General features: G+C 42.8%; 1 protein-coding gene and 1 pseudogene across 1 annotated transcript; both read left to right on the forward strand.

Moving 5' to 3' along the window:
* Positions 1–1674: 1674 nt before the first annotated feature.
* On the forward strand, positions 1675–2604 carry LOC100345228 (olfactory receptor 6C4). The gene has a single exon (XM_008256715.4). The coding sequence runs from the start codon at positions 1675–1677 to the stop codon at positions 2602–2604; it is 930 nt and encodes a 309-aa protein (XP_008254937.1).
* On the forward strand, positions 13155–14782 carry LOC100339975 (selenoprotein T pseudogene; annotated as a pseudogene).

The following is a 15494-nucleotide window of genomic DNA, read 5'->3' on the forward strand; positions in this document are numbered from 1 at the left end:
CTAAAAAGAGCAGATAAAAAAACATGTCACTCTAGCTAACACAGAAACTGCAAGAAAGCCCGTGCACTGCCATCTTAAAGATTTCCACGTAATTTCTCTTAGAGCAAAAATATTATAGAATTTTCAGTGTATTGAAGTGTCTTCTAATTCTGTAGCTGTTGGGTGGGGTATCCCTTTTTCTTTTTTATTGCACATGTAAAGGATTTGTATCTCTCAAGAACTGTGATTTCTTTCTACTTGGATTCTTATAACAGAAGATATTGTACTTTTTTCCTAGTTAAGTCCTACAATCTTGGATATTTCTGTTAAGAAAAGGAAAGAATGTGAATAGGAAGCCAACAATAAATGTTAAACTTTATACTTCTTGGCGATTCACATAGTACATCTCATTTTTTATTTATCCCTTAGAAACAACAAGGTACACAGCCCACCACAGCCTTTGTGGTTGTCCAAATGTGAGTACTGCGTTTTTAAAATCACTGAGGTTCTAAAAATATGGATCATTAAACCAATCAGCTGCAAAATCTGGAGGAAAATGCAGTTCCTGGAAGAGACCACAGGTTAGTACAAGCAGGGAAGTGAGGGAGGGCTGTGGGACATCCAGGTCAACGTTTCACATCACCTAGTACCCCCAAAAGGTACCTGGAAAAATGGGGCAGTTGACAAGCATGATTATAGTTATGTGATTTCTCTAACTCATGTCCATGTGAATTAGAAAAGCCCTTCTATACGACCTTTACCTCCTCATCAGAAAAATGCAAAGATTCACACGGGATACCATCACTTTAGTTTTTTCCAGGAATTACCAAGTCATCTACAAAGAGCTGGTACTGAGTAACATGTAGGTGCTTCTCTTCTGGGTTCCTCTAAGCCAGGAATTGAGAACAAGAAAGTTTGGGTCATGATGAGCTGTTATTTTTCATTACCATTGAGGACTCTTTAACACTTGGAGCAAAATCCTCCTATGGCTCTCTCAGGGATATATCCCAACTCAGTGCCTTACAAACCCTAAATGTGGCAGAGAAACATATGAGAAAATACTAGTTAATATGACTTATCAGTGTCTGCAGTTTTTTTTATGTAGAGGAAAAAGCCACAATATAAAATGAGACTGTCTTTGGCATTGCCTTCATGGGGTAATTTCTCCTTGCTTGTGAGTCAAAGATGTTAGATGTGTGGGCAGTGACAGAGATGGGAACCTGCAGCAGGCATCCATGAAGCATTGCATAGTACAGGAAAAGAAAGAAAGAGATAGGAGAGCACAGAAAACAGAATCATGCAGAGATATTCCCACCAAGAGCAGAGAAGCAGGAGCGATTAATAGAAGAAGCATTTTAAACGTAGAGATTTCAGGAAATTTTGAGAGGAAAGAATAGAGTTCGATACGTATTCTTCTGGCAAAAATGTTGAGTAATTATTGTATATTACATTTTGCTAAATGCCAAGGAATAGATCAACTTGAGGAGTTGGAGAAACCTTAGGAATGAGGTCACTTTCGATGCAGGCTCCCATGGAGTCAGGTGCAGCCCAACAGGACACTGTTTGGGCTAATTGAAAAAAGTGTAATATATGACCTGATTCTGTTGATTAAAATAAGATTGATCTCTTCTACTATGAGAAATTCTCAGTTTTCACTGTTTTCACCTTTCTCTTTAGATCTACTGGAGGCAAACAATGAAAAACAGGACCATGCTTTCCGAGTTTATTCTGTTGGGGCTCACGAATCAGCCTGAACTCCAGGTAGTGATATTCATCTTTCTGTTCCTCACTTACATGCTAAGCATCCTGGGAAATCTGGCTATTATCACCCTCACCCTTCTAGACCCCCACCTCCAGACCCCCATGTATTTCTTCCTCCGGAATTTCTCCTTCTTAGAAATTTCCTTCACATCCATTTTTATTCCCAGATTTCTGACCAGTATGACAACAGGTAATAAAGTCATCAGCTTTTCTGGCTGCTTGACTCAGTATTTTTTTGCTATATTTCTCGGGGCAACTGAATTCTACCTGCTGGCATCCATGTCCTATGACCGCTATGTGGCCATCTGCAAACCCCTGCATTACCTGACCATCATGAGCAGCAGAGTCTGCATACAACTCGTGTTCTGCTCCTGGCTGGGGGGGTTCCTAGCCATATTACCACCCATCATCCTGATGAGCCAGGTAGATTTCTGTGCCTCCAACGTGCTGAACCACTATTACTGTGACTATGGGCCCCTCATGGAGCTCGCCTGCTCAGACACCAGCCTCTTAGAACTGCTGGTCATCCTGTTGGCTGTTGTGACTCTGGTGCTTACGCTGGTGCTCGTGACGCTTTCTTACACACACATCATCAGGACCATTCTGAGGCTCCCGTCTGCCCAGCAAAGGACAAAGGCATTTTCCACCTGCTCCTCCCATATGATTGTCATCTCCCTCTCTTATGGCAGCTGCATGTTTATGTACATTAACCCCTCTGCAAAAGAAGGGGGTGCTTTCAACAAAGGAATAGCTGTCCTCATTACCTCCGTTACCCCCTTGTTGAACCCTTTCATTTATACGCTAAGAAATCAGCAAGTAAAGCAAGCCTTCAAGGACACTGTCAAAAAGATGGTGAAGTTTTAAAAAAAAAAAAAACACAGAATACATTTCGATGAGAAATACTTTTTTATTTAATAAGCCTGAATTGAATGTCTGCTATATCTCAAATGCCAAACTGGCCTGTGAGGAAACAAATGAAAACCATATGCCCTAATTTCAAGGAACCTATAATCTAGGGTGAAAGAGAAAAAAGTAAACTATAATTTTTATGTGATAAATTTATCAAAAAATAAAATAACATGGCAAGTATTATTACATAGGGTGAATGAAAATCCATAAAGAGCAGCTGGAAACAATTAACTCTTCTTTCCTGAAAGGATTTGAAATTTAAGAAGCAAAACATATCACTTATTGAGGAGAGTGGTAGGGTAAGAATTGAGAGTGGAAAAGGAGGCCAAAGTATGGAATGACAAACTGTGGAGTTTGTTGTGCATTCGCTAGTCGAGAGAAGTTCTGAGAAGGGCAGTGTTGCAGGGAATACAGTATTGGTGTTGCTCCAGGGCTCTGTCTCCAAGGAGCCATCAGCAGAGTAACCTACACTGGTCACCAGGCTTCCATCAAGGTGTCAGCAGTTGTAATTCTCCACCCTGTCTCCACTTCCATTTCAAATGGAACCATCACAACTTTCATCATTCAGTAAGAAGAAATTAAAAGAATACAGTCGTGTAGTCCACTTTTCTCCAAATGAGGAGAAAATTCTCAAGAGTTTGCTTACAACTGCATTTTCTACAGGTTATTATTAGACAAGGTCTCCAGAGGCAAGGCTGGAAGCCACTCACATCCACAGGCAGGATCTTTGGTTTATTTTCTTAGCCAACATCTGTTTACGATAATGGCGTGAGATCTGCTTTCTCTCTCCCTTTGGTGGGTTCTGATGACTTTTTTCTTCCTCTTGTAATTCTCTTTTCATCTTTTTGTTTGCTGTCATTGGATATTAGAAAAGACAAATTCTATGACCTGACTCCACTCCTTTAACTTTTACCCCAAACTTTTGCTTTTGGTTTTAATATAAACTATGGATGACTATCTGTAAAGTAAAAATGAATGGAAAGTATCAACACAGTTTTATGTCTGAGATGATCCAAATTATGAGTCTTGGAAACCATGTGGGAGTAGGTTACCCCACCAAAAACTCTACACAGGTGGATTCAAGGTTGCAGAAACTTGGATTTGAACAGGTAATGATAGAGCTCAACTTCAACTCAAGCAAAGGCACCTGTTAACGTCTGACTTGTACATAGTTTAATAATATCATAATGCATTGTAGGATGTTGTTTTTTACTTGAATTCCAAGTGAAACATAACCTAATTTGTATACAGTAATGAGTTGGGTGAAATAGTGGTTCTCAAACACATAAGGAACAAACTAGATTGTACGAAAAATGAGAGAAAATTTTCAGAACAAGAGAAAAATATTGAGATTGTATAGTATTTTTAAATAAAGACTCTTTTATGTAAACCTGCTGCTTTTTGGAATATTTGATTGTCTCTGATGACCAGCTAGAGATTAGTGATCAGTTTCAATTTATTCCAAATTCACTGAGATATTTTGGATACTTTTCAATTAGTAGAAAAATGTTCTTGAACAGCCACAGCTAAATTATTATGTTCCTCCACATCCACATTTCTACCAAACCTTATTGCAAAGTGGAAGCAAAGACAGAATCACAGAGGAGGGGCCGGCACTGTGGCCCAGTAGGTTAAAGCCACAGCCTGCAGTGCCAGCATCTCATGTGGGTGCCGGTTCAAGTCCTGACTGCTTCACTTCCGATCCAGCTCCCTGCTGATGTGCCTGAGAAAGCAGAGGAGGATGGTCCAAGTTCCTGGGCCGCTGCACTCACATGGGAAACATGGAAAAAGCTCTGGGCTCCTGGTTTCAGCCTGGCCCAGCTCCAGCCTTGCAGCCATCTGGGAAGTGAACCAGCAGGCAGAAGATTCTCTCTCTCTCTCTCTCTCATCACTCCCCATGTGTCTCTCTGTAACTCCAACTTTCCAATAAATAAATAAATCTTCAAAAAAAATCACAGAGGAACAGTTATTTACCCTGAGGCTTACCTTTCTCAACTCTAAAATAGGATAATAATAATAATAATATCTCTCTTATAGGGTAATTTTGAGCATTGCATGAGATCATAGATGTTAAATATTAAAAGCCAGCCAGTACTTATTAAGCTTTAAATGATGATCTCCTTTACAGCCACACAACAATTGTAAGTAGTATCCTTTTCAAGGAACTAACTATAGCTTAACTAGATTGAATATTTATAAAATGATTGATTTAATATAACTGGGACTGCAAAAATATGGCTATGTTATCTGGGATCAATTGGCAACAACACCAGCATATTTCCACACCCCTTGTGTCCGGTTGCTTCCTTGAACAACTAGGTCAGTGACGGTCTTACCTAAACTTCAGATGAAGCCCTCAGAATACTTGGCACCAGTATCAGAATTAGAATTGGTAGTTAGAACGGGGTCAACATCACCTTCACGTGCCCTGGAGATGAAGGACTGTGCTGAAACAGAGGTCAACGCCTTGTATAAGCCAAAGTTTAAGGGCACTAATTAAGACTTCACCCATCCTTCTTAACCTTAGCATTTAAAAATGAATTTGGGGCCGGCGCCGCAGCTCACTAGACTAATCCTCCGCCTGCAGCGCCGGCACACCGGGTTCTAGTCCTGGTCGGGGTGCCAGATTCTGTCCCGGTTGCCCCTCTTCCAGGCCAGCTCTCTGCTGTGGCCCGGGAGTGCAGTGGAGGATGGCCCAGGTGCTTGGGCCCTGCATCCGCATGGGAGACCAGGAGAAGCACCTGGATCCTAGCTTCGGATCAGTGCGGTGCGCCAGCCGCAGCGCGCTGGACACGGCAGCCATTGGTAGGTGAACCAACAGCAAAAGGAAGACCTTTCTCTCTCTCTCTCACTGTCCACTCTGCCTGTCAAAAATAAAAAAAAAAATAAAAAATAAATTGAACTATTTGATATTTTAATTACTAAATAATTCATTAGATATTCCATCTATATCTAACAGTAAATAAGAATGTGTCATTTAAAAGCCATTGAAGCAGCCGGCGCCGTGGCTCACTAGGCTAATCCTCTGCCTTGCGGCGCCGGCACACCAGGTTCTAGTCCCGGTCGGGGCGCCGGATTCTGTCCCGGTTGCCCCTCTTCCAGGCCAGCTCTCTGCTGTGGCCAAGGAGTGCAGTGGAGGATGGCCCAGGTGCTTGGGCCCTGCACCCCATGGGAGACCAGGAGAAGCACCTGGCTCCTGCCATCGGATCAGCGCAGTGCGCTGGCCGCGGCAGCCATTGGAGGGTGAACCAACGGCAAAAGGAAGACCTTTCTTTCTGTCTCTCTCTCTCTCTCTGTCCACTCTGCCTGTCAAAAAAAATTTTTTAATGAATTTGGGGGGGCTGGCATTGTGGCACCAGCACACTAAGCTGCCACCAGCAGTGCCAGCATCCAGTACCAGTTTGAGTCCCAGCTGCTCCACTTCTGATCCAACTCCGTGTTAATGTACCTGGAAAAGCAGAAGAAGATGGCACAAATGCTTGGGCCCCTGATGCCCACATAGGAGACCCAGATGAAGCTCCTGGCTTCTAGCTTCAGCGTGTCCCAGCCCTGGCTGTTGTGGCCATTTGGGAAGTAAACCAATGGATGGAAAATCAATCAATCTCCCAACCTCAATCTCTTCTCTCTCTCTCTCCCCCCGCACCCCGCCTCCTATAACTCTGCCTTTCAAATAAAGAAATAAACCTTTTTAAACAAAGAAGAAGAAAAAATTGACTTGGAAAGGAACATATCGCCTTCTAAAGAGCTCATTCCAAAAGAAAAAAGGAGATAAGTCATAGGCTTTTGAAACTGTCCCTCCAGCTGACGTTACATTAATGCAAACTTACAATATGACCTAAAGCATAAACAATCAAAAGGAATGGCTTCTGTCATTGTGAGGCTCAGCTTCTATAGTGTTCCACAGCTAAATACATGAACTGGGGAGTTTATTCTTCCTGTCACTATCATATAGACAAGTCAAAAGACACGCCTTTAGCAACCTAATATCATAGCAGTGCAAACATGAAATGTGAAATCATGAAAATGAGTGAGCCCTTTAGGCCACACCTGGTGTTCCTTTTTCCATTGCTTCTCCTTGAAGCAATGAAGCTTGTGGAATTATAGATTTCAAATCCAAAGAGGTTAGTCTTCTCCCAAGACCACTTTCTTACAAAGTGTTTAAAACAAAATTCGAAAGAAAAAAAGTGGGGTGGGGGCCTATTTTTAAGAAGTGAAGTATGTCGTTACAAAGAGGAGCAATTCTGCAATGGCCTGGGCTCTCTGGCCTGAGGATCATTTCTTTAAATTTATTCAGGTCATAAACCAGGACGCAGGCTTTCTCCCCGTCACTAGACAGCATAGTTCTGGATCTAAAACAACCACCCATGTGAGCAACTAACCCACTAGGACACACTGGACAATTTATTAATAAAAGGTACTTTGAAAGTTTGGGTGGCAGGAAAGGCATCTGTCTGTCTCCCAGTGGCTAGGAAGCCTGTGTCCCACATCAGAATACCAGGGTTCAATTCCCAACTCCAGCTCCTGATTTCAGATTCCTGCTAACATTGATCCTGGGATGCAATAGTGATGACACTAGTAATTTTGTTCCTGCCACCCACATGGGAGACCTGATACTGCTCTTAACAGCCCCAGCCACTGTGCATATTTCAGAAATGAACCAGCAGATGGGAGCACTCTCTCTCAAACAAATAAGCAAATAAATCATTAAAAATATAATTGGGAGATAACTATTAAATAAAAGAGAAAACATTAAAAGTAATGAGGTATGCTCTGGTTAGAATGGTTGTCATATAGAAACGAACAAGCAATAAATGCTGGCAAAAATGTGGGGGAAAAGGTACCCTAATCCACTGTTGATGGGAATGTAAACTGGTGCAGCCCCTGTGGAAGACAGGATGGCGATCTCTTAGAAATCTAAATATAGACCTACCATATGACCCAGCCGTCCCACTCCTGGGAATTTACCCAAGCAAAATGAAATCAGCATATTAAAGAGTTATCTGTACCCCCAAGTTGATTGCAGCTCAATTCACAACAGCTAAGATATGGAATCAACCCAGATGTCCATCAACTGATGACTGGATAAAGAAATTATAGTGTATATACACTATGGAATACTACTCCGTGATTTTTTTAAAAGTGAAATCCTGTCTTCTGCAACAAAATGGACACAACTGGAAAGCATTATACTTAGTGAAATAAGCCAGTCCCAAAAAGACAGACATCGTATGTTTCCCCTGATCTGGAGTAACTAATAGAGTACTTAAAATGTAAATATGTTGGAATGAAATCGACATTTTGAGATTCAATGATTATTTACAGCCCTTGTCTCAACTATTGAGGAGTAGTGGTGTTTTTTTATTTCATACTATTTGCTGAACTCATTATTTAGTGTAGGGTTAACCTTATGAGTATAAAGTAAACTGAAAATAGATCTTTGTAAAAATTAGGAGTAGGAACAGGAAAGGGAGGAGGAAGAGTTGGAGCATGGGTGGAAGGGAGGGTAGGGTGGAGAGTATCACTGTGTTCCTAAATCTGTATATATGAAATATATAAGAAAATATAAGAATAGGCCGGCGCCGTGGCTCACTAGGCTAATCCTCCACCTAGCGGTGCCGGCACACCGGGTTCTAGTCCTGGTCGGGGCGCCGGATTCTGTCCCGGTTGCCCCTCTTCCAGGCCAGCTCTCTGCTGTGGCCAGGGAGTGCAGTGGAGGATGGCCCAGGTGCTTAGGCCCTGCACCCCATGGGAGACCAGGAAAAGCACCTGGCTCCTGGCTCCTGCCATCATCGGATCAGCGCGGTGCGCCGGCCGCAGCGCGCCGGCCACGGCGGCCATTGGAGGGTGAACCAACGGCAAAGGAAGACCTTTCTCTCTGTCTCTCTCTCTCACTGTCCACTCTGCCTGTCAAAAAATTAAAAAAAAAAAATACAATAAAGAATAAAGCAAAGGAGACTAATAGCAGGAGATATAAATCAAAGCAAAAATAATAAACTGGAAAATTAGATCTGATGAACTTTCCTATAACACAATAGAGAACTATAAAGAGTTCAGATGGGCCGGCGCTGCGGCACACTAGGCTAATCTTCCACCTTGCGGTGCCAGCACACAGGGTTCTAGTCCTGGTCGGGGCGTCGGATTCTGTCCTGGTTGCCCCTCTTCCAGGCCAGCTCTCTGCTGTGGCCAGGGAGTGCAGTGGAGGATGGCCCAAGTACTTGGGCCCTGCACCCCATGGGAGACCAGGAGAAGCACCTGGCTCCTGCCATCGGATCAGCACGGTGCACCGGCCGCGGCAGCCATTGGAGGGTGAACCAACAGCAAAGGAAGAACTTTCTCTCTGTCTCTCTCTCTCACTATCCACTCTGCCTGTCAAAAAAAAAAAAAAAAAAAAAAAAGAGTTCAGATGGATAGGAAAAGAATAAATAATAATGATTGGTTGATTGATAGCTAAACTACAACTTCAGATACTAAAGTAAATCTAGATAATCAAAATCACAGGTGAAAAGAAAGGGAAAAAAGAAAAAGAAGTAATGTTTCCTATAATGTGGAAAATGGCAATTGAAAACTTACAGCACACGGGATTTATTAAATATACACCTTAAAAATCAGGCATTTCCACTTGAAGTGAAACTAGTCCAAAAAAAGGTGTAAAATACTTATACATAGCAGATTACAATGATCACATGTTAATACTTTGGATACATTTTGGATACATTGGGTTAAGATAAATTTAATCTGTTCTTTCTTAAAGAAAAAAATTAGGCATTTAAATATGATAGTAAAACAAAGGAATACCTCAGAATGCTTGTAACACAAAGTATGCATTTGAAAACATTTTTAAAGGAATTATTCAAATAAGAAGAGAAGAAAACCCAGAAAATGATGCAAATAATATGAAACATTAAAATAATAATATAATTTGTATTAACTATATAAAGTATATTTTTGTCTTTTTATTTTTTAAGATTTATTTATTTACTTGAAAGTCAGAGTTACACAGAGAGAGAAGGAGAACCAGAGAGAGAGAGGTCTTTCATCTGCTGGTTCATCACCAAAATGGCTGCAATGGATGGAGCTGCACCGATCTGAAACCAGGAACCAGGAGCTTCCTCCAGGTCTCCCACGTGGGGGCTGAGGCCCAAGGACTTGAACAATCTTCCACTGCTTTCCCAGGCCACAGCAGAGAGCTGGATTGGAAGAGGAGCAGCCAGGACTAGAACCGGAGCCCATATGGGATGCCAGCAGAGCAGGCAGCGGCTTTACCCACTATGCAACAGCACTGGCCCCTTTTAAAAAAAAAAAAAAAGTAAGACTCAAAGAAGAAAAAAAAAAGAAAATCTACATCCATATCCAAAATAAAATTTATAAAAAATATATTCATGGTTTCATAGGGAGATCAAAGAAGCACACAAGAAAGATAATGACTTATGGTTGAAGGAAGAAATAAAAATTTATAAATTTAAGAAATTAACAGATTAAAATAGACAAGCATGAGTGTCAAGTTTAGGTATCCATTGTGAAAATATGTCAAGTTTAGGTATCCATTGTGAAAATAAAATAAAATGGAATTTTTTTTTCCCTGTACTATTTATTGAACTCTTTAGTTACTGTAGGGTTAATCTTATGAGTATAAAGGAAACTGAAAATAGATCTTTGTAAAAATTAAGAGTGGGAATAGGAGAGAGATGAGGAAGAAGGTTGGGAATGTGGGTGGGAGGGAAGGTAGGGTGGGAAGAATCACCATGTTCCTAAATTTGAATATATGATATGCATGAAGTTTGTATTCCTTAAATAAAATTAAAAAAAAAAGAAAAAATTCAAAATCTGTATTTGGAAATAGTTTATTTTTTCAAATATGTCTACAGAGAAGAAAACCAAAGTTACTAGTGGAAACTATTAGTAGAAGACAAATTATAAATGCCATTTGTTTAAAGGCCTCTCTTTCCCCAAGATTATTTAAAATTTCATAGATATATAAAATTTATTTATGGGATCCTACATGCTATTTAATGTTGAATCAGGGTAAATACATTTATTTCTTCAAACATTTAACATTTCTTATGGTTAAAAATTAAATCTCCAATATTTTTGCTTTTTTTTTGGTAGAGAAATATATATAAATAAATAAACATTTTTTAAAGATTTATTTTATTTATTTGAAAGACAGAGTTACAGGGAGAGGTAGAGACAGAGAGAGAGAGATCTTCCATCCTTTGGTCCACTCCCCAATTGGCCACAATGGCCAGAGCTGCACCGATCTGAAGCCAGGAGCCAGGAGCTTCCTTCAGGTCTCCCATGTGGGGGCTGGGGCCCAAGGACTTGGACTATCTTCTACTGCCATCCCAGGCCATAGCAGAGAGCTGGATCGGAAGAGGAGCAGCCAGGACTAGAACCAGCACCCATATGGGATGCAGGCACTTCAGGCCAGTGCTTTAACCTGCTGCACCACAGCGCCAGCCCCATAAACATGTTTTTTAAAAAAAAAAAAAAAGTATTTAATCCTAACTTAAAGTAACTAGGCACAACTTTATAAAACTAAATTTGAGACACTAAAAACCATTTTTTCACAAAACATCTTGGAGTTTGCCCCTTTGTTCAGTCTTTTCTCCTAACTTCCCACTTCATTCCTGCAACAGTATGAGTCATAGTAATTTCAATTTATCATCTGCTCCCAGAATAGCTCTTGCGCATGAAAAGAGAATTGGTTTTCCAATTATGACTTCATCTCTGTTCTCTTAGATCTAATTTTTATCGAGTTTCTACACAAAATGTCATATCCAGCCCCAGACCACTCTAAGAGACAAATACCATTACCCCAACGTTGGGAACCATCCCTTGGGGGTGCTCCTGCCACATTCTTCTCCATTCTCCCTGGAACTTCTCTCCCCTGGCAACTGTTTTAGTTTATTCCTAAACAGTCATCAAAGGAATGTCATTAGAGTTCTCTGTCGCTAGATCACAGAAAATCCGCTGTTCATTTAATTACTCTCTTGTGCTTTCTCTGAGCAAAGCAGATGGGAACGGTGTCACTGTGGAGTTGCATCCAGGCTCCAGTGGGGAGAGTGTTCCTGTGGTGGCTCAGCCTCCACTGCTCTGTAAACGAAACCGAGACAGCAAAAGTGGGAAATTGTATAATTCTGGACTCCTCTCTGTGTTTCTAACACCAAGGAAAATGACTAAATCACGACAGAGACTAGAAGAGACCCATGTGTGCTGTTTCTTGCCACGTGGTGCCCTGGGCCACCTCAGCATGCTGCCAAAGGCGGCCCTCAGCACATGTCACTCCTCACGCTTTGACCAGAAGCATGGTTGAGAGAACACACTGTAAGATTTCCAACTTGAGACTGGCACTGTGGCTCAGCACATGTTCTCTCACAGTGTTGGGGGCATTTGAGGACGTGGCTGTGAACTTCATGTGGGAGCACTGGCAGGACCTGGACAGTGCTCTAAGGCTGTGCAGGACTGTGGTGCTGGAGGGCTATAGCAGCCTGCTGGCCTGTGAGCACTGCATTACCAGACCTGAGGCGATCTTCAAGTTGGAGAAAGGCACGGAGCTGGGATGCTAGAAGGATCCCTAAATCAGAGGCTCCCACATCAGTATGCTCCCACTAAGCAGGAGACAAGAACAGTCTCTTCAACAGATGTTATTGGGAAAACTGGATCTCTGCATGCAGAAGTATGAAACAAGATCCCTACCTTACACCTTTCACAAAAATCCACTCAACATAGATCAAAGACCTAAACCTATGACCCGATACCATCAAATTATTAGAGAACACTGGGGAAACCCTGCAAGACATTGGCACAGGCAAAGACTTCTTGGAAAAGACCCCAGAACACAGGCTCTCAAAGCCAAAATGGATAAATGAGATTATTCAAATTGAGAAGTTTCTACACTGCAAAAGAAACACTCAGCAAAGAGGCAACTGACAGAATGAGAGGAAATATTTCCAAACTATGCAACTGATGAAGGATTAATCTCCAGAATCTTTAAAGAGTTCATGAAACTCAACAACAACAAAACAAAGAATCCAGTTAAGAAACAGACAAAGGGCTTTAACAGGCATTTTTCAAAGAGGAAATCCAAATAGCCAACAGACACTTGGAAAAAATGTTCAGGATCACTAGCCATCAGGGAAATGCAAATCAAAACCACAATGAAGGTTTCACCTCACCCCAGTTGGAATGGCTTTCATACAGAAATCAACAAACAACAAAGGCTGGTAAGAATGTGGGGGAAAAGGTACCCTAATTCACTTTTGGTGGGTATGTAAACTGGTCCAACCCCTGTGAAAGACAGTATGAAGATACCTCAGAAATCTGAATACAGACCTACCATATGACCCAGCCATCCCCCTCCTGGAAATTTATCCAAACCAAAAGAAATTAGCATATGAAAGAGTGATCTATACCCCCATGTTTATTGCCGCTCAATTCACAATAGCTAAGATATGGAATCAACCCTGATGTCCATCAACTGCAGACCGGATAAAGAAATTATGGGAGCTGGCTGCAGTCTGTCTGAGGGCGGCCAGAGCAGCTGGCTTAATTAACATGAGGCTTCTGGCTGGCACCGCGGCTCACTAGGCTAATCCTCTGCCTTGTGGCGCTGGCACACCAGGTTCTAGTCCCGGTCGGGGTGCCGGATTCTGTCCTGGTTGCCCCTCTTCCAAGCCAGCTCTCTGCTGTGGCCAGGGAGTGCAGTGGAGGATGGCCCAAGTACTTGGGCCCTGCACCCCATGGGAGACCAGGAGAAGCACCTGGCTCCTGGCTTCGGATCAGCCGCGGCGGCCATTGGAGGGTGAACCAATGGCAAAGGAAGACCTTTCTCTCTGTCTCTCTCTCTCACTGTCCACTCTGCCTGTCAAAAAAAAAAAAAAAAAAAAAGAAGAGAGATGAGGCTTCTGCTGCTTCTCCTGGTGGTGGCGTCGGCAGTGGCCCAAAGCAAGGCCTCGGCCAACCAGGGCGGTATGCCCAGCAAGAGATTGAAGCTGCAGTTTGCTGCTGAAGTTCCAGATCTGTGTTTCCTGAGGGTATAGGCCTGAGGGTGTTTGAGGAGTACATGCGGGTTATTAGCCAGCGGTACCCAGACATCCAAATTGAAGGAGAGAATTACCTCCCTCAACCAATATACAGACACATAGCATCTTTCCTGTCTGTCTTCAGACAACTATTAATAGGCTTAATAATTGTTGGCAAAGATACTTTTGCTTTCTTTGGCATGCAAGCTCCTAGCATCTGGCAGTGGGACCAGGAAAATAAGGTCTATGCATGTATGATGCTTTTCTTCTTGAGCAACATGATTGAGAACCAGTGTATGTCAGCAGGTACATTTGAGGTAACTTTAGATGATGTACCTGTATGGTCTAAACTGGAATCTGGTAACCTTCCATCCATGCAACAACTTGTTCAAAGTCTTGACAATTAAATGAAGCTCAATGTGCATATGGATTCAATCCCACACCATGGGTCACAGCCCCACCTATCAGCACTGAAAACTCTTTTACACTAAGGGATTTTGCAAGAGCAGCGTGACTGACGTTATGAAGGCCTGTACTAAAGACAGTTAGTACAGACCAGATGCTTTTTTGGCAGGCTCTTTGTACCACTTGGAAAACCTCAATGCAAGATGGTTTTTCAGTGCTAGCACATTTTGGAATTCTGCACATTTCGTGGAGTGCAATAATACTGTATAGTTTCCTCCCCCTCCCAAATTCACCCAGTTGAGTTTTTTTTTTTTAATGTAGACATTGCTTGTAACTTTCTTAGTCATACTTGAAAAAGTAGAAAATTGAGTTGCAATTTGATTTATTTTAAAGATGTCTGTTAAATCTGTTGTGCTTTTACATGAATTTTCATTTTTTATGGTTTAAAAAGCAGTCTTTTGGGGAATGTAGCTGAAGTTCCCAAATACTTTATAAGACTTCAGTCAGACATCTCTAATTTGGCCATGTCCAATTTACGTAGTGTTCAAAACACTGCAAATTGTGAATGGTGCATTATACAAGATTACAGGGAGAAATCTAATATCCAGAGTACTCTACCAATTTGTGTGTATGTGTGTGTGCATATGTGTGCGTGATTACCTGAGAACCACTATAACACCAACTGCTTTTAAAGTCCTATGATATAGCCGGCGCCGCGGCTCATAAGCTAATCCTCCACCTTGCGGCGCCGGCACACCGGGTTCTAGTCCCGGTCAGGGCGCCGGATTCTGTCCCAGTTGCCCCTCTTCCAGGCCAGCTCTCTGCTGTGGCCAGGGAGTGCAGTGGAGGATGGCCCAAGTGCTTGGGCCCTGCACCCCATGGGAGACCAGGAGAAGCACCTGGCTCCTGCCATCGGATCAAAGCAGTGTGCTGGCCGCAGCGCACCGGCCACAGCAGCCATTGGAGGGTGAACCAATGGCAAAGGAAGACCTTTCTCTCTGTCTCTCTCTCACTGTCCACTCTGCCTGTCAAAAAAAAAAAAAGGGCCGGCGCCGCGGCTCACTAGGCTAATCCTCCGCCTAGCGGCGCCGGCACACCGGGTTCTAGTCCCGGTCGGGGAGCCGGATTCTGTCCCGGTTGCCCCTCTTCCAGGCCAGCCCTCTGCTGTGGCCAGGGAGTGCAGTGGAGGATGGCCCAGGTGCTTGGGCCCTGCACCCCATGGGAGACCAGGATAAGCACCTGGCTCCTGGCTCCTGGCTCCTGCCATCGGATCAGCGCGGTGCGCCGGCCGCAGCGCGCCGGCCGCGGCGGCCATTGGAGGGTGAACCAACGGCAAAGGAAGACCTTTCTCTCTGTCTCTCTCTCTCACTGTCCACTCTGCCTGTCAAAAAAAAAAAAAAAAATCCTATGATGTAGTTC

This window comes from Oryctolagus cuniculus, chromosome 11, assembly GCF_964237555.1.
Source record: "Oryctolagus cuniculus chromosome 11, mOryCun1.1, whole genome shotgun sequence".
Classification (NCBI taxonomy): Eukaryota; Metazoa; Chordata; class Mammalia; order Lagomorpha; family Leporidae; genus Oryctolagus; species Oryctolagus cuniculus.